This window comes from Somniosus microcephalus, chromosome 15 (assembly GCF_052327205.1).
Source record: "Somniosus microcephalus isolate GS21.2 chromosome 15, FLI_Smic_1.0, whole genome shotgun sequence".
In the NCBI taxonomy this organism is placed as follows: Eukaryota; Metazoa; Chordata; class Chondrichthyes; order Squaliformes; family Somniosidae; genus Somniosus; species Somniosus microcephalus.
In genome coordinates, this window is record NC_141001.1 from 73992509 (window position 1) to 74012808 (window position 20300).

Here is a 20300-nt window from a genome sequence, read left to right on the forward strand (position 1 = left end):
TACCCCGTTGGTGGAGAACAGTTCAGCCGCTGGACTGGCTCTCGCGCAGTCTCTCTCCCCTTGCTCGGCTCTGTCTCTCTCTCCCACCCGCACGGTTCCTGTTCGCCTCCCAGCCCTCTCGCAGACCGGTGTATCCCTCCCCGGCTGCAGCTGGGTTTCTCTTCCCGCGCCTACTCCCAGTCTCAGCGCTTCGTAGCTGCGGTCGCTGCCCGGCTTTTCCCACCGATCGAGGTCTGACTGTCTCACGACGCCGTTGGACCCGACTTTCTGACCGGCTCCGTTCCCCCTCGACCGTGGTCGAGTGCACAGCCCTTATCCTCCGGATATTCTCTACACCTTCCCCTACTCACAGTCTCCGCGGCCGCCTTGTTTCCAGCTGATCGGCTCACTCCGCACCGTGGTAGAAGGGTAGTCAGTGCCTGTTGCAGATGGAAGCTTTTATTGCTAAAGTCTTCCTCCTTCCTCCTGCTGCAGCCTCGTGTTTTCTTTCAGCAGCACGACGAGGGCGGTTGCCTCTCTTCGACGCTCTTCGTTGCTTTGGTAGTCTTGCCGCAGGGTACGATCGGACTCGTCGCCACTGTAAAGTCTGTGGGTTGTACGGTTAATAATGACAGAGACTTCAGGAGTAACAAACAAACAGGTCTTTACTATTCGAAGGTCAGGGCGAATCTGCCCCAGCAATCCTGCCACAACACTTATATACTGGTGTGGTCACTATCGGTATTACAGTATACAGAAGCCAAACAAATAGTGCCACACCTAAAGTAGTTCTCTTAAAGGTGAACGGTTACATTCAATAGTTCCCTTAAAGGTAGACGGGTACATACACTACACATGTGATGTCAGTCAGCAATGGAACACAGACACACTGGCGCCGGCCAGTTCTTAAAGGGGAGGGTCGATCTTGCTCTCCATCCACACCCTGCTCATTGCAGCCTTGAATCTCGGCCTGGAGAGACCTGTACATCAAATCTGCTGGCAAGAACAATGGAGGCGCCCAGGGAAAGAGCTCAGAGTGCAGCCCCCACAGTCTCTTCTAAATCGATGCAAGGAAGATCAAATCAGAAAGAACCTGCAAAGTGCTGCTCAGTACCCAAAACTCCTCAACACAGCTTTGAATATCTCCTGCAGTCTCTCTCTCACTCAGAATGCGTAGTGCAAAAATTTCGCCGACAAAAAAAGGCAGGAAGTGGTCGCCTTTAAATAGCACACCCCCAGTCCCTTCCCAATTGCAAAACGCTCCCCTCAACCTGTCGTTGCTAGTGGCAGGCGGGAAGACAAGGGGCGCACTCAATATCCGGTCCGGGACGCTACACGCTCGACTGACGTCACGATCTGCGGGCGCAGAAGATCGTGGCGGTAGTGTTTAGCGCTACCGCAAAATGCCTAGTCAATTTAGTGAGCGGCGCAAACATCGCTGCGCCCGGGCGCTAGCTGCTTTGCGCCTCATTAGCACCCTCTTCAGGCGCTAACGGGAGGCACAAACCAACCGAATTTTCCCCCCCATGTGTCTAAATCTCAGGAATGGGACTTGAACCCACAACCTTTTGACTTAGGTGAGAATGCTACAACTGAGTCAAAGCTATTTGTTGCATAAACAAAAATTCAATTGTACTGCTGGCTTTGTTCACAGTTTAAATCAACACCATACAAAAATTTAACACTTCCTACTGTACCAAAATCTTAGTGACAATTTTCTATATGCTTTGGTGGCGACATTTATTAAAGCAAAAGTCAATTTTTTTTTTTTTTAAACAAACCTATTCCATCTGAAGTACTTGAGCCAAATAAATCAATGTTTTAAAGCATGACAATTTTTAGTAACTGGCTGTGTCTATCCTAGCCACATCCTACGAAGTCCAATTTTGCAGTGCGTATGGGAGAAGATTGCAGATTTATGCCAAAAAATGATTCCAATCCACCTGTCATGCACAATTTTTGCCCCTCCTCTCTGAAAAGTAGACTCATGGTGGGATACCGTTCCATGAATACTGTCACCTCCCTCCTCAATACAACACCCACTGGCCAGCCTTGATGTACAAGCCTAGACAGTGAGCACGAATGGGCTACTTGCCTATGAGAGGGGACACACTGCCACACCTGATCTTACCTTCGACCAGTGTCCACATATACAAGAGTCACTGTATCATCACCAGGAGTAAAAAAACCCTGGCTTATTTCTGGCAGCCAGAGCAAGACCCTGGCTGAGATGGAATCTGTATGCTGAATATTGCATCAGTTATGGCATTTACTCTTCGAGCCACGTGGGATCTCCGTGAATGATTTGATAGCTTATCCATTTACTTAATTAAATTTCAAGCAAGACCAGAAAATCATATCAACCCCTACACAAAAAATACCATCCTGCTGGACAACACTCAGAAAAACAGGAAAATCTCTTCGACAACTGAGCCTGTGAGGTCGTGTAGCTTTAAAACATCTTAGAAATGGTCTGGAGGGTGCTCGGTGATGTATTGAATCCATGATGCGCAACAGATACTGATCACAAATTTTCATTCTCTCCCCATTGTAATCATAAAATTCTTCTTGCCTTTCTCCATTAAAATACTCTTATAATTAGTAACCAAACAAAATGTCTACAAATGTCCATTAAATTTCAGATCCTTAGCTGCCATAGGTAAATTATGCATGCACATTATGCAAGTCAGTGATTTTCAAACTGTGCTAGTGCTGCAAAAAACATTTGTTTGTACACAGTGACTGAAAGATGTTAGCAAGTCAACCAATACAAAAAATGTAATGAACGCTGGGTCCCAAGATCCCCTCATGGACTCCTTGGGGTCCTGGCACCCCGGTGTGAAAACTTATGGTGTAAATGATAGTAAAACATACCCATTTGGCAGCACATTCCCAATCCCAGCCACACACTTCCACATTATTTAGGTGAGGGACAGGGGAGAAAGGATAGCAAGAAGGGAGCATTAAAGTCATCCCTGACTGCTCTAACACACCTCACAGCAACTATCTCTGCAGCAGAACTGGCAGGGGACTCAAAGCAGAGTGTTCAGCTTAATGACCAGGGTGAGTGTGAGGAGAACCAAAAAATAAAAAAGTGAAATATTCTTACACACCCTTGGCCTTCCAAGTATTTAACTGAAGTAGTTACCAGATTTGGCCCTGGAAAATACATCAATGAGATACTTTGAATCCTAAGGCATTAAAAATTAGCTGACCTAAAATGACCCTCCAAACTACAAGGGAATTCTGTAAAGAAGCCACTCCCTACAATGTCCTCAATTTTCTACTTGCACGAGATGCTCTTATCTTGTATTTGGAATTGTTGAATAAAACACTCGCCAGTCATTTCTACGTAACTGGTTACACATCTTCTAAGTTAGTTTAGCATGTCATTTATATTGTTCTCTAGGATTTAGAATTTTTACAACTATTAACTTTTTAAAAATCATTAAAAGACTTCGACAACTGAAAGTGTAGAATATTTCTAGGTAGAAAAGAAAAGAATTCACTGGATTAGACAAAAATGAACATTTGCAATGCAATTGTGAGCTTTGACCAGGACAATGTTTGCTGTTACAGAAACCAAAGTCAATGCCAATGCAATTTGCCTTCTAAGCTCTGAATTTCCTACGTAAGTACACAAACACTTCCTACCACAGAACAAAGGAATGTTCATTCCTGCAGTAAATATGACAAAAGAATAGCAAGTCCAAGGACATGGAGGACAACATAAAATAAAGGTATTGCTCTTTTAGCCCTATACTTAAATGGATATTGTATGCAACAAAGTTAGAGGGAAACAAACACTTTTGTTTTAAAGGTGTCCAAGTGGAGCAAAGAACCACCATCATTCACCCACACCAGATGTGGACAGGTTTTACACTGAAATCGGACATGGGACATCAATTCAAACTAGGTTTCAAAATAATTTCAAATCATAAACATGTATGGAGGCGACGAGACCGCAGGTTTCAAAGTTACATAAAGTAACACATATGAAACAAAGATACCAAAAAGGCATTATCCGATCATCATGAAGATAGTTCAATCAACAATTCTGTTCACACATTCTTCAAGGCCCAAAATAGATGCTCCAATGGACTGTGCCATGGAGTTATCCTCATTCGCCATATACATTACAGTGAATACTAAACCTTGGTGATTTCCTGTACAATATGGAATGGATATGGGAAGGGGGCGGGGAAGTGGTTACTAGGCAACAATCTAACCCAGTGATTTGGTGTCATCACAAGTCACTTAGCTTCTCTCCTGGAACTCAGAAGAATCATCTGGATCTCCAAGTTTACACCGTTTCCCTAAACTCGCTCACTGATGTACCCTTGGACAGAGTTTTCCTAACATTTATCACTAATGCCAGCAACACATCAAAACATGCACTTACTGTCCATACATTTAGCACTAAATGACAAGCACAGAATTAATACAGCTGCAGGTTTATATCCAATAATAATTCAGTTGATAAATGAAATTTTATGTCCATAAGAGCCTTTTGTTGACATCATGGAATACTGTTAAAGCATTTTATACGAACATGTCAAGAACATTGAGCCATCTAGATTTTGTTTGAAGTCAAACCAGGACCGAAATCTTATTGAAGGCTTCCAAGATTTGCTTTCATTGCTTAGGTTATTGGAATCTTTCTGTTAGGGTTATAGCCTTGTAATTTACTCCTTTGTAACCATTCTCCTCTATGTAATATAGAAAGTCATGGTCTATTTATCTAGAGCAACAGCTTTTATGTCCATCGCCCCCACCATTAAGCTCCCCTCCCACCACAAGTTCCTGCATGTACTGTCCACTCCACCAATTGGGCATTGTATTTCAGCTGGGACTTTCCTGGACTTCCCTTCCCTTGTCCTGCTTTTAAAAACTTTCCTCTTTTATCCATTCCCAAATTGGTTTTCCTTTTTCTCTCCTGCTTGTGGTCCACTTTTTTCCTTCCCTCGACCCGTTACAGTATTCCAATATGCTGTTCTCTATGTGAGCAGTCCAACACTAATAGAATGTGTGACAGCAGTGACAAATAGGCAAACGGGAAAACCATAAATTTAATCCCTATCTCACAAGAAATTGCTCTTAAAAGAATTTTAACCTTCCACTGGTGCTATGGGAGGGGGAACATTTCACTGCTTAAATTATGAAGACTTGAAAAGCAGAAACAGGGTGGGAACATTTCCAGTAGACTAACATTTTCTTAGCATAAATTTAAAAATTCAGTTCATGTGTTTGCCACATTTTTGGAAGTTTTATTTTAACTACCCAAAGCGAAGTGGAAGACTGCCACAGCTTTAAAATAATCACAAGGATTCAAATGCTTCATACTTAAGTTTAGCCTGTGGAGTTATTTTTGAATTGTTTCTGAAAGTACAGATGGTCATCTTCATTTTCAGATCTGACAAGCCTGGTAATAGCTTCGAGTAATGTTTCATTTACAAAAATGTTCTGGCTTTAAATGGCATCATTCAACTAGAGATACTATCTGTCTCCACATCTCAGGAGGCTCAGGGAGAAGGTTCAAGTTTTAGTCCACTCTGAAGGGCTCACCACCCACCAACTGTGCAACATCCACAAGGTCAGAGTGCATTGGAAAAATGCAAATGAAACACATTCAGTGATTTAAAACCCCCACACAATTTTAAGTGAAAATTTGCTGTGAAAGCTAGATTGTATTGGAGTACAGCGTTTTGCAGTTTGCATGCACAGGATTTCCAGTGTTGAAAGACTGCGTGGAGGGGAGAAGCAATAGCTGCTTCAACTGCGGCATAAATTAAATATTAAATAATTAAATTACGGCATAAGTTTACATTATCTTTGTGTAAACGTCCCTTTTTTACTCCTATTTTAATTAGTCTTCCCGGTATTTGAACCATTCACAACTGAACAATTTGCCTCGATCAACTGATCAACTAATCAGTCCCATTCATATAAACTTCATTAGGTGACCTTGAAATCTGCACCTTCACTTAACACAATAACATCCTTCGTATGATTAGGCATCCAGAACTGTACATGGGGGGAAATTACCTTTACATACAGGAATACAACAAAAGTTACTATGTGCACCATTTACATTAGGGTTTGGTTATGTTGCAACATCAGATCAAGTATTTGATTACAGCAACACTGTCTCTCCACTAGCAAATAATCAAAGTCTGATGAACTGACCTTGGTATGCCAAAAATAATCATTTGTAGCAATAGGGTAATTTGTAGCCAAGTTATGCTTAGCTTATCCCAATATGAATATTATACTTTACCTGGCTCATGTGTTTGGCTTATTTCCTTGTACTGAATTTGTAATCAGCCAAACAGACTGCAAATAACTGATCTAAGCATACAGCTATACGGGAATCTATTGACCATATTGTCTTTACTGGTGTTGGAAGAATGAAGCAGAATGCTTTTCCCGTGTGTCTCACCTGCAAAGTCTTGTACTCACGAGGAAACTACACATGTAAATGCTCCTGCAATTCAATTTCAAAACAGGGGTGTGAGCCTTGGCTCAGTAGTAGCATTCTAGAGTCGGAAGGTTATGGGTTCAAAGACCCACTCCAGACGACTCCGATGAGTGAATAGGAGTGTTCCGGCCTCTGAATACTGGGTTGATATCCAAGGGGGTATTCCCATCCGATGGGTTGGTAGTGGCGATGCTTCCACCCCACCCCCTGCATCGTATCCAATCAGTCCTCCTGATGGGGAGTTGCAAGTCAGGCTAACAACCTGTCCTCGTTAAAAAAAAGGTCTTTGTTATGGAAACAACCCAGAGCACTGTCTACTGGATGTAACTGTCTGTATGGAAATGCTTGCAGCTACTGGTCTCAATATGTTAACTGCAGTATAGATAGAACTTTCACTTCATCCCCTTCACTCCATATACTTTTGCCCTTTTCTCTCTTTGCCCCCGACAATACATGCGTGCTTGTGTTTCTAATAGCACTGATTCTTAATCAGACTGACTGCTTTACACCGTGCAGCCAGCCAATAACACCTCCAACTGTTCATCAAAGACACAGGGGAAAAAATCAAGACTGTGTTGGCAGCACTGGGTGTAATGAATTTTAGGAGCAGCTTAGAGCCACGCTAAGGAAGCATTCATTTTCCATCAATTCATAGAATATTAACTCAACATTCTATTTATTATACACAAAATACAACAACCTATTTCCAGAACTTTGAGGCAAACCAAAACAAGTCTAAATGAATGCCTTTAAAAGAAACTGAAACAAGACATAGAATGTGGAACTCATTTAGAATTCCATCAAATCAATTTACAATACCTGCAATTACTAAAAAGGGAGGGAAGAAACTTTCATGTTTTGACTGAACACGTCCTCAAGTTAAAGCAAGTTTGTTCCAAGGAATTACATTTTTGGGCACCCAAGTAGAGTTCCATCTATTCTGTTGCAACAAATTGATAACCCCAACCTCAGGAGGGCACCACCTATACTGCAAAACATATAGCATTTCTTTTTCTAACAGAAACCATCATGACCTCTTACATTAAACTTTTACATTAAACAGCCAACAGGCACACAGTTGTCATGCCAATGGCTATACTTATTCATATATACAACCGGACCTAGAGAGAATTACATTGTAGACCTACAAAAATAGTCTATGAATCTGCCTCATTAAGTTCCTTCTGTTGTAGCAGCCAACTATGCCATGCCACGGCTGTGTGTTTGAATCATGACAATGGTGCAGATGCTCAAAACTGTGAGTTAGCCTGCTACACGCAGGTTGCGATGAAAAAAATACTCCTTAAAAACACAAAACAAGTCACTGTGAATTACCTGAAATGGATTTAAATAAATTTTAAATCAAGTTATCAGCACATACACAATCAGCTCATATATTAAGTATTTTGGACCCAGTTAACCTATAAAGAATGGCACCCAATGCAAGAAAGGAACGGTCATCTAAGATTGCTCTCCTGACAAAGCAACAAAAATAGTGCAAGTAACTATTCCTTTAGAGCACAACTTCCAATTATTACATTTTTTAGCCAGTTTTGTGGAGTAAGTTCTGATACTAGGGGTGCCTATGTCACTTCACTTAGGATCCTTACAGCTAGCAGAGACAGAAAGGCCATTTGCAGCTGGCAGAGTCAGAAGGCTTTCATTCCAGAGACACAAGACTTCCATTACAGATGTCAAAGATGAAAGGACTGTATTCTAACTCGCTGTGCCATAAAGTCTCTTTCCTCCTCTCAGCTTAGTTACAGGAACATTCTGGTGCATAAAGATAACATTGTGCCTACTGAATTCATTATTCAGAAATTGTGCTATAATATGGGTCAATATGTCTCACAGTCCAAGTTCAGCAAAAATAAAAATCATGCATTTAAAAGATTCTGGTATGCACAACAGGTAGAAGGGGTTAAGAAACAGAAAAAGGTATTTGTATTAAAACTAGAACAGCTAGATTTTTCACACACACACACACATTCATTTATTAATTTCTGTTTAAACATGGCCTCTTTTGGGAAGCAGACAGAACACAATATCTTTAGTCTAATAGCTGAGCATACCCAGCCCATGCTGGATCTTGTAAAACTGCTGTAGACAGCCATACATTCCATACAACCTCAAAGCTCCAGGGAAAGGCAGACTTCTACAAGCACCTCCCTTCCTCCATGGCTGCAAGGAAATACATCAGCAACTTCTAAATATAAAACATTATGAAAGCATGTCACATATGGCAATCCATAGCTTTAAATTATTTTTACCATTCACCTCTCATTTTATATGTTTGTAATCAAGATACATTTTCCTGTTAGCTAAACTAGGAGCTGAAAATCATTAACGTTTTCCTACACAAATTCACAGTTAGAGGCAGGTTTACTCTTTAAAAAATGTCACATTTGGAAGTATGGGAATAAATAAGTTCTGTTTAAGCCATACAATATAACAGAAATAGCCATCAGAAAATAAACTTCTCGGGAGAAATGAGACCCACAAAACCTGCCCACTGCCCTCCTAGCATTTCTGTGAATTTTACTCACACCATTAGTGACAAAAATGCTGCAGCTTGCTGCTTTTACACAAAGATTATACTAAATTTAATTGAGTTTTTTTTATTAGCTTCATAATGCACTTGAACTGAACAGGTTCAAGAGAAAGACACAAGAACAATACATCCAGTTCAAATCTGGTAAAAATGCATTTTGTCTATTTAGTCAGTTCAAAAATAACACTGTTATATTTTAACATTGAAGACACTTAGAAACAAGAGCTGTCCTTTGAAGTTGCACAAACCATTGAATTAATTCCAAATTCTGTTACAGCAGCAACAACTTGTATTTATACAGCACCTTTAACATACAAAAATAGCTCCTCACACTTCACAGAGGAGAAAAGGAGCAGGCATTGAGCAGGAGGGCATGGGGAGGTGACCGACAGCTTGGCCAAAGAGATGTTTTGAAAAGGCGTTTCAAGGTGAGGAAGGAAATAAAGAGTGCCATCCACGAATTATCAGACAGGCAGTTTGATAGCACGGAGATGGATGTGGGGTCAAGAGAAGTGGTGGAGAGGTAGTACTGGATGCCGTTATCATTCATATGGAATTTGACCCTGTGTCTGTGGATGATGTCACCATGAGACAGCATGTAGATAAAAAAGGATGGGGCCAAGATGAATCCTACATCAGTATGAAGCATTTCTCATGGTGAAAAGGACAAGAACAAGGAGGTGGGAGGAACTGTAAACTCCTCCATGGTCAGCTCTGCTGTGAGGTAAGCCAAAAGGAGCCTGTGTGAACCACAATGGAAGGCTACACACATGTAACTTGAACTGACAACATTTTGCTGGGCACAAATACTCCATTACTAAGGTGACCTAAATCAGAACTGAAAATTCAGACCAAACGTGGAGAGAGACTTAAATGGCAGGATGCTCTGGCTAATAGATTATCTAACTTAATGCAAATTTCTCATTTTCAATGTGAATACAATTGCTTCTCCAATTTTCTTCCCTCCTCTTCCCGAAGGCAGCAATCCATGCAGCCAGCAGCCCAGACCTCCTATTACTTGCCAGCCAGTCTTCTCTTGCAAGACTGCACAGCGATACCAACAAGCTATTAAAATGTGGGGTGATCACACACCTGTGCTTACCATACACTTTCCAACAAGGATCACTGGATAAAGATCAGAAGTGGGAACCCTCGCTAAGCCTTTCCCTCTCTCTGGCCCCGTGATACTGAAAGCTATTGTAAATCTTCTCTCCACCTCTTTCCTCTCCTCTTGCCCACTACTCTGGCTGAGAACTGCAAACTAGCCCAGTGCAGAAGCTTCATGGTCTGTATGCCTCAGGTGGAGAATTTACTCACTGAGATATCGGAGAACCCAATAATTCATTATCTATGTGTGATTAGGATTGCAGCACTGTCTCACCTTTTAGGCCTTTATGGCTCAGATATTTACAGCTTTTGGTACTCGCAATGCAGAATAGTTCTCGTATCAGAACAGGATTTTGCAAGTTCAGGACAGTTATACTTACACTGCTAAAATATTGTCAACTCAAATGATATGTTTGCCTACATTACAACAGTGATTAGACTTCTGAAGTACTGTAGCAGCTATGAAACACTTTGGGACATCCTGAAATCATGAAAGGTGCGATCCTCATGTAGTGTAATGACATCACTACATTCTGGAACACTAAATAGAGCTTAGTTATACTGACAAATGCCCATCCATTTTCACCACATACTGTTTGTTTTCATACTACTCTCCACTGCTATTCAAGTTATAATCGAAAAAAATATATTCATTAAATGTCACTAAGAAACTAAATATCTGATCACCAAGAATGGAGGCAAAGAGGAAGAAAGTCGAATATCCAAGTATGAACAGTAGTCTGTACAATAGTACAAAACTGTTCAGCTTTTTAAACTAAATATATTTTCATAGGGGTCCTGGGGGGAACAAAGTGCTAAAAGAGAGACTTATGCATGCTGCACTCCCCTAATTAGCTGGCTTCTTGCCACAGTTCCAATTGAGAACTGTTGGACAGGAACCTATGATTCCCACTGCTAAAAGGGAGTCAATCTACCTTTAGTTGCAAGTGGTGACCAGGTCTCCAGCTCCTTTGTATTACAGAGAGCTGTTGATGCTGGGAGTGCCGCCAACAGCACCCAAATATAAATATACCACTTGCATCTACGCAATCAGTTTAATCAGGTGCCTAAAAGAATTCTCATACTGAAGGATTGCCAAAGATGGCAGATGTACAGTATTCCTGCCATCTATGTTACTCAAATATAAAAAGATTGACCTCTGGAAACCAAATAACATTGGAGACCTAGATTTTCACGGATCTCAGGTGCTATTGAGTCTGCACTAACTAAGGCATGGAGCTGGACTTCCTCATTTTAAGCCATGGAACGCCAACAGATCTCAACTGGATAAAGTAATAGAGAGTGGTTCCAAGCAGGTGACAGGTCTCCAAGTGGTACTATTCTAAAACCAGTTATGGCAAAAGTGTTCTTAAAAAAAAAGTGTTGAAGCTACTCATTGAAATCAACAACATCAACAACTTGTATTTATAGAGCGCCTTTAAAGTAGTAAAACATCACAGGATACGAGGATAAAACAAAAATTTGACACCGAGCCACATAAGGAGAAATTAGGGCAGGTCTTGGTCAAAGAGGTAGGTTTTGAGGAGCGTCTTAAAAGGAGGAAAGCGAGGTAGAGAGGTTTAGGGAGGGAATTCCAGAGCTTGGGGCCTAGACAGCTGAAGGGACTGCCATCAATGGTTGAGCGATTGTAATCAGGGGTGCTCCAGAGGACAGAATTAGAGGAGTGCAGTTATCTCGGGGGGGGGGGTGGGGGAGAAGAGTTGTGGAGCTGGATGAGAATACAGAGATAGGGAGGGGCAAGGCCATTGAGGGATTTGAAAACAAGGATGAAAATTTTGAAATCAAGGTGTGGCTTAACTGGGAGCCAATGTAGGTCAGCGAGCACAGGGGTGATAGGTGAACGGGACTTGGTGCGAGTTAGGACACGGGCAGCCGAGTTTTGGATGACCTCAAATTTACGTAGGGTAGAGCGTGGGAGGCCGGCCAGGAGAGCGTTGGAAGTGTCAAGTCTAGAGGTAACAAAGGCATGGATGAGGGTTTCAGCAGTGGATCTCACTGTCAATGTAGAAAATAAAACACACAGTAGTGCATACTGCAGCTTTAAATCAGCAATACACATTTACTTTTAGGATGGGGAAGGAAAAGAAACACAAGGAAATCTACAAGATTTGTGTGTGATAGGGACTGGAACTAATTTGACTTTTCCAATTTCAAATATAGAATACATTACAGAATATGCTCACAAAACTCTCGATGTAAACAGTAAAATGCATTACAATGTTTGCTGCTGTACAATAAGTTGTACAATAAGTATTTTTTCTTGATACCTATTATCAACATTTTTTTACCTTGTATATCATCTTTCTCAAAAGGGAAAACAAAGCCAAGAATAAAAGTTCCAGATAGCTACAGCAACCCTTTCTTCTGAACTGTAATACTTCGGTTCCCTTGCAACAGTCATTTTTGCATTCCTTTTCTCCCCCAACATATTTTAAACATTGACTAGTTCTTAAACTTAGCCTGAACAGAATAGTTTCTGTATAAATGTTATTTTAACCCTGCATATGTACTGTATTGGTCAAATTATTTTGCATTATTCTGAACCACTAACTGTGACATCTGAATCAAAATTCAATCAGTATGAATTGCTCCAGTAAGTGGTTGGTAGAATTGAAAAGTATATGTAGTGTTAAAATCCGTGCTGTGATGTAAACTAACTCGACTCGTGCTTAATCATATCTTCAGCAAAATCTCAAAGTGGGCACCCAACACTCCTATCAACAGCAAAGCTTTGACTTTAAGTAATCGCAATTAAAATTCAGAAGTGTAACAAAGCAACCTTATGCATTGATTATCGGAAGCCAGTGCCTTTTGAATGTATGTGAAGGACTGCTACTAAAAATAAACTCAACGTTACCATAATGCAGTCGAGGCACACAATGTCACAGAAATGAAAACACAATCAAAAACGGAGACGATGGATGGCCCGATACAAGCGAAAAATGAATAAAGCATTCGTAGCGTCATATAGTACCTAAACAAGACGCAATCGAAGCAGAACAGGATGTCCATCGAGCTGCTGCTGGTCTGTTTACCTCCTCTTGGTCTTCATATGCTGCTCCCAAGATCTGCACTAACTTCCTCCTCGACTGCTCTGCCCAGAGGATCGTACAACCCCCGGTGAATGCAGTGGGGAAGGAAAAGACAGAAACATTTCTCACAAATATACACAAACGGCAAACTTTCTGAAACCGAGGAATCTTTAACCCAACCGTGAAGGGAATTGAGCGCAGAGTTCAAACACACATCTGTGTGTTTACTCAGGCTTGCAGTGGATCCTAGGACGATCGCAACAAAATGCAAATCGCTACTCGACAACGGTTTTTTTTCCCCCCTTGTTCTACCTCACTGTTTACTTTTAAAGGCACCAATACGGAGAGGTCAGGAATATTAACTGTACCTGTGTAATGTGTACGATCCATTCCTCTTCAGCCTCATGTTCGCTGACAGGAGTCTTATGATGAAATCCAGACTGATTTTTTATATATAATCAGAAAAATATTTCGTTGCCGAGGTTATTTTGCAACCTTCTGCAAACTCCTTATTAAAGCAGTGAAAGGGGGCAGGGCTCGGCTGCCTTAAACACAAGTGGGAAACAATTACTGGAGGCAAATAGCAGATCCAACCCAGAAAATGTCTCTCGGAGGTGACGGGCCACGATTTCCTTTAAATAAACATCAATAAGCCACGTAAATAAAAAAAATAAAACCTCCCAGCCTAATTGCATCGATAGCCTGCCACGACCGTTCACTTGAATGATTATCTCTGCTTGACTCCAACTCCTCCTCACTGCCACTGGATCTCACTTGACCATAAACTAACAGTGCAATCCACTTCACCGCACTCCCAGGGAAAACACAAGCAAGATGGGATCTTCAGCCTTCCTTCTAGGCTAACAGGACATTTCTTTTAAGCAGCGTTCCTTTAAATCAAGGATTCTTGATGGGAAAAGGAACACCGATCGCCGCTGCAACTACCCAGGCACAGAAATGTCTTGTTTTTTGCTCTGGGCAGGCTGCCTTGCATAAATCACAGATGCATAGTGTCTCTGATTAGACTGCTCAGTTTTCCTTCCTGTCCACTTAATATCCCCACAAGCAGAGCTGCCCACTTGGTTCCTGAATTCCCATGAAGAGTAATTTCAAAAGGGGAGGGGGAGCAATAAAAAGTTTATTTCATTTTTTTTTTAAGTTGCTAACTGCGCATGTATCTTTCAGGTTGAAAAAAAATCCTATAGAAACCAAATTTGCAACTTAATAAAATCTGTTTTATCCCAAACCAGGCAAAAACTTAAGCCCCCCTTAGGAAATACAAAGGCCCAAGTCCCCAGGGCCTATAAATAATGACTGCTGCACATGGCCATCTCAAAATTTCATGCCTTTTTCTAACAAAGTCAAACTGTGTAGAATAAAAAGGCCTCAATAGTATTACACAGCCAGTGGTTCTTAAATGTACAGCCTTGTATTATTAAATAATTGAACTGTCCTACCGAAGCTTTCATTAAACAATACTTCAAGCAGCTGGCAATTGTTAATTGGGCGCATTTGAAATCTGTTATAGCAGCTTCTTTTTTGCCCTTGCTGAGATCCACTGAAGCCAAGTGTATTTTTTGATCTTTGGTTAAACAAAGTAATAAAAACAAATTTATGTAAGTGTAGAAGAAAACATGTTCAAACTTTAAAAAATCATTTTATAACAGAACTGAGTTTTCCAACATTACTTTTTTTCTATAAATTCTTAAGTTTTCTGCTTCATTCTTCTGTCTCCACAGAAAAAAAAATCTCCCAGACAAAAGGGGAGGGAAAGAAAAATGATTCTCTGGCTTTATCTTTCCATAAACAGTGCCAGGTGGGGTCGGTCTAGGAGTTTGACTGGCTCGTCAATTTTTCCTCTATTCCTTAAAGAGCACTTCATGCTCATTGGATACCTTGCCATCTGATGCATCACAGCTGTAAAGTTTAACTAAATTCAAGGAAAGAAAGCATTTAAAAAATTGAGCTTGGATTCCTACATGAAAACACAATGCAATACTTCCTGGACCATTCTTCAGATAATGTATTAGTAATGATACACTCCAATTTTATTCAATGATATTTGCAAATTAAAATATTTTTCACATTTCCATTTATTTTAACAAAAACAATTTTACAAGCAAAGCAGACCGAGAACAAACATGCGTTTCCAATTTACTTCAAGCGTGTGTGTAAAAGCATAAGGACAACATATACCAAGTAAGTGGTAGCTGGGTAATGGTCTATTTAGTCTAGGACTTGCCATCATGCATTTTGCTCATCTGCTTCTGGCAAATGGCTACTACCAGGATGACAGTATTCACCTTAAACAAGAAAAAAAAATGCTGGAAACACCCAGCTGGTCAATCACCATCTGTGGAGAAAACAGACAAGTTAACATTTAAGGTGTAGTCCCTTCACCAGAACTCAAACATTAACTTGTCTGTTCTCTCCACAGATACTGACTAAGCAGCATTATCTGGTTTTGTCTGATATCCAACATCTGCAATTTTTTGCTTTTTGCTCACCTCAACTTCGTTCTTTGACATTTGCATTAGAGCATATGAAATAAAAAGTGTAAAAAAAATTGCTAGGAAGGGACAATGGCTATTAAGATCTTATTTCAGATCAGCACGAGGTTTAGCATTTAAGATGGAGTGCTGAACTCAGCATTCAGCATTTTTTTCAATTTGTGTTATTTTCAAGCAATAAATGCGGGGTTAGTATGAGCAGCTGCAATTGTCACAATACATGGGATGTTAGCCATTTTGTATCTAAAACTAAGTTTTAAAGAAGGAATCTCACCATCAGGATTGCTCTAAAAATCAAAGAGCTTGCACAACTTCTAGTTCAATTTTTTCTTTTGCTCAGTTAATTTTCTGTTTTTACTTAAGTGGGACATGTGCTGGAGACATTGTTGGAAGTACTGTACCAGTTTGGAAAGATCAGAGGTTAAAAATTGTCACAATTGAAAGGGATAATTCCTCCTTCCTCATGGTAAAACCAGCCTGCTTATAACACGATGGTTTTAAAGAAGGGCAAAAGAAATTATTGCATAAAGACTGCTGCCAGCACCAAGGGTTTCAACCCGAAACGTCAACTCAAGTTTCTCTCCACGGATGTTGCCTGACCTGCTGAGTTTTTCCAGCATTCTCTGTTGTTATTTTACCAAACCTTCTTGCTTCACCCTGCGCAAGTACTGAATTGGGTTTGGGACTGTAACAAATTGAATTTTGTACGTGTTGCCTGAATTGAATTTTTCAACCTTTATATTTCTGTACAGTTAAATTCATTTTTTCTCAACAATAAGCCAGATGATTAGCATGTATTAATTAGAAAACAGGTAGGGTCATTATCAAGCATTCCATGTCATTCCAATATCAATATTTTAACATCCGAGGGGGCTAGACACCATTCCAGGAACTTGGCTGAGGTAGAAGTTTAAATGCTCACAGATGGAAGGGTAGGCATTCCATGCAAGATAATAACCTTCATCGACGGTTTGGTGGGCCAAAGCCCCCCATCCCGCCCCATCGCACAGACTTAAAGAGGTCTCTCTGTCTCTTCCCCTTGTGAAGTGAGCTTACGTTCAGTTAGTAACTTCTATAACCAAGAAGTGTAGGAAATTGATGGTTCTCACTATGAAAACTCTACATGATTCATTAATGTGTTTTATATAAAATAAGGTTGTGCTGGTCTGAAGTTGGGCCTCATCTCAAGAGAGTACTTTTCAATCTGCCTTCCATAAAGAGCTGGCTTACAGAGTAAGAGTTCTCGGTTATGACTCGAGGATCACTCTATTGTTTAACTACATATAGATTGCTACAAAATGTACTCCAAAGAAGATGCAAGGTCCACTTAAAATAGTGAACGGTGACACTGAATCTGAGAATAGCTCAAAAATATTAAAATTGTGACAAGGGCCAATTACTGGTGTTGTGGCTCCTCTGGGTTGAGGTATTAAGTGGGCTGTCATTTTCTAGTAAGAATTGTGACTATGATGTCACCTTTAAGTTAAGCTGCAGAAACCAGGTGATTTCTGTGAACTTTTCCTTGACTATTCCTTTGCTCCCCTTCTCTTCTGAAGGTGTTAACTCCTTGCTGCACACAGATCTATGGGTACCAGATATCCTCTAGTACCTGAACGCTATCCAGGAACATGAATTCTATGATTCTCCCCCTCTTAACCTGGCGGCATTGAGCCAGTTGTGACACCCCCATCACTGCCCCAGCTGAGATCAGCTATTTCCACCGAGACTAGGGACCTTTCTACTCTGTGTGGCTCACTGGATAAATCTGCTGAGCTATCAGGGAACTGGATGGATCATTCGTTTAATCCTGTAAATCTCGCCTACCTTCACCCAAAGTCCACATGTCTACATTTCCAGCAGGAGTCACTGGATAGTGATTAGCATCAGAAAGCCTGACTTCACTCTGGTCCAGTGGTGCTTAGGCCAATTGCAACATCCATACTGCCATCCCAACTAAGATCATTCAGAGAGAGAGACTTCTGGAGAGATTCAATGCTGTGTGAAGGAGTTTTGAGTACTGAGCAGCACTTTGCAGGTTTATTTTGATTTGCCCTTCCTTGCTTCGCCCGCGCTCTGAGGTAGTGCCTTGTTCCTCGGCCTTTGCGCCTTAAGACAGGTGTGAAGCGCCTGATTTAGCGCTCCAATCACCTCCAGGGGCGATAAAAGCCAAGTTTGCAGTCGGAGGCGACAATTAGCGCCACGCGCTAATCTTTGTGCCCGGCCGATAATTGCGCCCCAAATGGGGTGATACTTAATTTCTCCCCCCACCCCCAATGTCAGCCATGGCTCAGTTGGTAGAAATTTCATCTCTGAGGCAGAAGGTTGTGTAGTGTATGTGCCTTTAAGAGCCCCCTGTGTACTGTAATGCCGGTAATGGCCACTCGGGCTATATAAGCCTGTATATTGTGTTGTATCAGTTAGTTCACCTCCAGACTTTGTTCAGTAAACACTTGTGAAACCAACTCCTGCCTTCAGTGTCTCTATTAACACACGGATACAACAGTGGCAACAAATTGGAAACGGACTTACCTGCAATTCGGCAGCACCTCAATGACATCGATTCCTCAGACATCCAAAGTCGAAGAAAAGCAAGAAAAAAAAAACTGTGGTTTCACCAGCTAGCCGAGCTGGTGGCAGGTACTGCAATAATCCTTCCTGGGCGGGCTGGGGCTCCATCGGCTGGCTCTGCGGCGAGGCCAAGCAGCGAAGGCGGAGGCAAGCAGAAACAGACGGTGGGGAGCACTCAGGAGGCGGCCGGCGCTGCAAAGCAGTTCGGCGTTCGGACCTAGCAGAGGGGGGGGAAAGTCCCAGAGAGTCCGGCGGGAATGAATCTCCACCTGTAAATACATTTTTTTTTTTTTTTTTTTTTTAAACGCGGAAAACAGCGTTGTCAGCAGCAGCAGCGGCGGGAAAGCGCCATATCTTTTCTGCAGGAAAGAAAGAAAAGCGCGGGAAGCGCCATTTTTTTCCCAGGATGCCTAAGGCTGGCAATATTGATGCTTTTGATAATGATATAGAGGATTGGACCACATATGTGGAAAGAGTGGAGGTATATTGCACAGCAAATGGAATAGAAAATGATAAAAAGGCATCAGTACTTCTAAATCTAATGGGTGCAAAGACATACGGGCTGTTACGAAACTTAATCACTCCAGCCAAACCAAAGGACAAGAATTTTAAGGAAATTGTTGATACCCTACAGGAGCACTTAAACCCAACACTGCTGCTGATAGCGGAACGATTCAAATTCTTCAAGAGGAATCAGCACAAGAATGAAAGTAACGCTGATTACCTCACCGAATTAAGAAAGCTATCAAAGCACTGCCAATTCGGGGCAGGACTGGCAGATTCTCTTAGAGACAAATTCGTCTGCGGTCTCTTAAGTGAAGGAACACAAAAAAGGCTGCTTTCTGAGAAAGATTTGACACTGGACAAGGCTTTCAGTATGGCTGTATCATACGAAGCAGCCGCAAGAGGAGCTGCAGAGATACAGCAAAAGACACAGGACTTCGGCACCCATGAAATGACACAGGGTTGAGAGAGATGTTATCGCTTCGGCAGATCCACCCATGACCAGAGGGACTGCTGGTTCAAGGACAAAGCATGCAGGCAATGCGGAAAGATTGGACACATTGCACGGGTATGCCGATCTGGACAAAAAAAATCCACGGACAGGAAAAAAAAAATCAATAAAGTACAGAAAGGTACAAATGATGACGGAGAGTAGCTCCGAAGACCAGAAGAGCGATAGCGACTCCGGGAACAAGAGACTAAGCTGTCTCAAATTACATAATGTAATTGCCAAAGAAGATTACCAGACCATTTGGGTTACCCTCACGATAGCAGGGTCCCCAGTTAAAATGGAGCTAGATACAGGATCAGTTCTGACCGTCATAAATCGATGGGATTACGAGCGGCTATTTCCGCATATACCTTTAAAAGACACATCCATTATCTTGAAAACATATACGGAGCAGAAAGTTGTGGTGTATGTGCCTTTAAGAGCCCCAGGTGTGCGCAATGCCGGTAATTGCCACTTGGGCTATATAAGCCTGTGTATTGTGTATATCCTTTAGAACCCCCCCCAGACTTGCTTAGTAAATACCTATGAACCAACTCCTGTCTTCAGTGTCTTTATCTACACACGGACACTACAGTGGCGACGAAGTGGAAACGGACTTACCTGCAATTCGGCAGCACCTCAAGGACATCGATTCCTCCAGCGTCCAGAAGACTCAAGGAAGTAATAGAAACTGTGGTTTCACCAGCTGGCCAAGCTGGTGGCAGGTACTGCGCTAATCCTTCCTGGGCGTCAGGCTGGGGCTCCAGCGGCGGGCTCTACAGCTGAGACAGGAAGCGAAATCGGAGGCAAGCAATAACGGACTGGGAGGGTGCACTCGGGAGACAGCCGGCGCGGCAAGCAGGTCAGCGTTTAGACCTCCGTCGGGAACGAGTCTCCAACAGTGAATAAACGGAAACCACAGTAAAACAGCATTGTTATCGGTAGCAGCGGCGGGAAAGCGCAGGAAGCGCCATATCGTTGCTACAGAGAGAAAAAAAAAAGCGCGGGAAGCACCATATCTTTTTTTGAAATGCCTAAGTCTGGCAATATTGATGCTTTT

The 20300-nt window shown here is 41.8% G+C and overlaps 1 protein-coding gene across 4 annotated transcripts in view; it reads right to left on the minus strand.

Annotated features, from left to right (window-relative positions):
• The window catches only part of LOC147107034 (MOB kinase activator 2-like), a 231286-nt gene that overhangs the window by 56345 nt on the left and 154641 nt on the right, over positions 1 to 20300 (minus strand). The window contains exon 1 of one of the 4 annotated variants that reach the window (XM_086008042.1): positions 13537 to 14228. The exons of 1 other annotated variant lie outside the window; for it this stretch is intronic. In XM_086008042.1, coding sequence (XP_085864168.1) covers positions 13537 to 13574 — 38 coding nt within the window. In that variant the 5' untranslated portion in view covers positions 13575 to 14228. Of the gene's footprint in view, positions 1 to 7605; positions 7647 to 13110; positions 13465 to 13536; positions 14229 to 20300 lie in introns of those variants that run through there. 2 more of the 4 variants (XM_086008043.1, XM_086008044.1) reach the window with 2 other exon arrangements.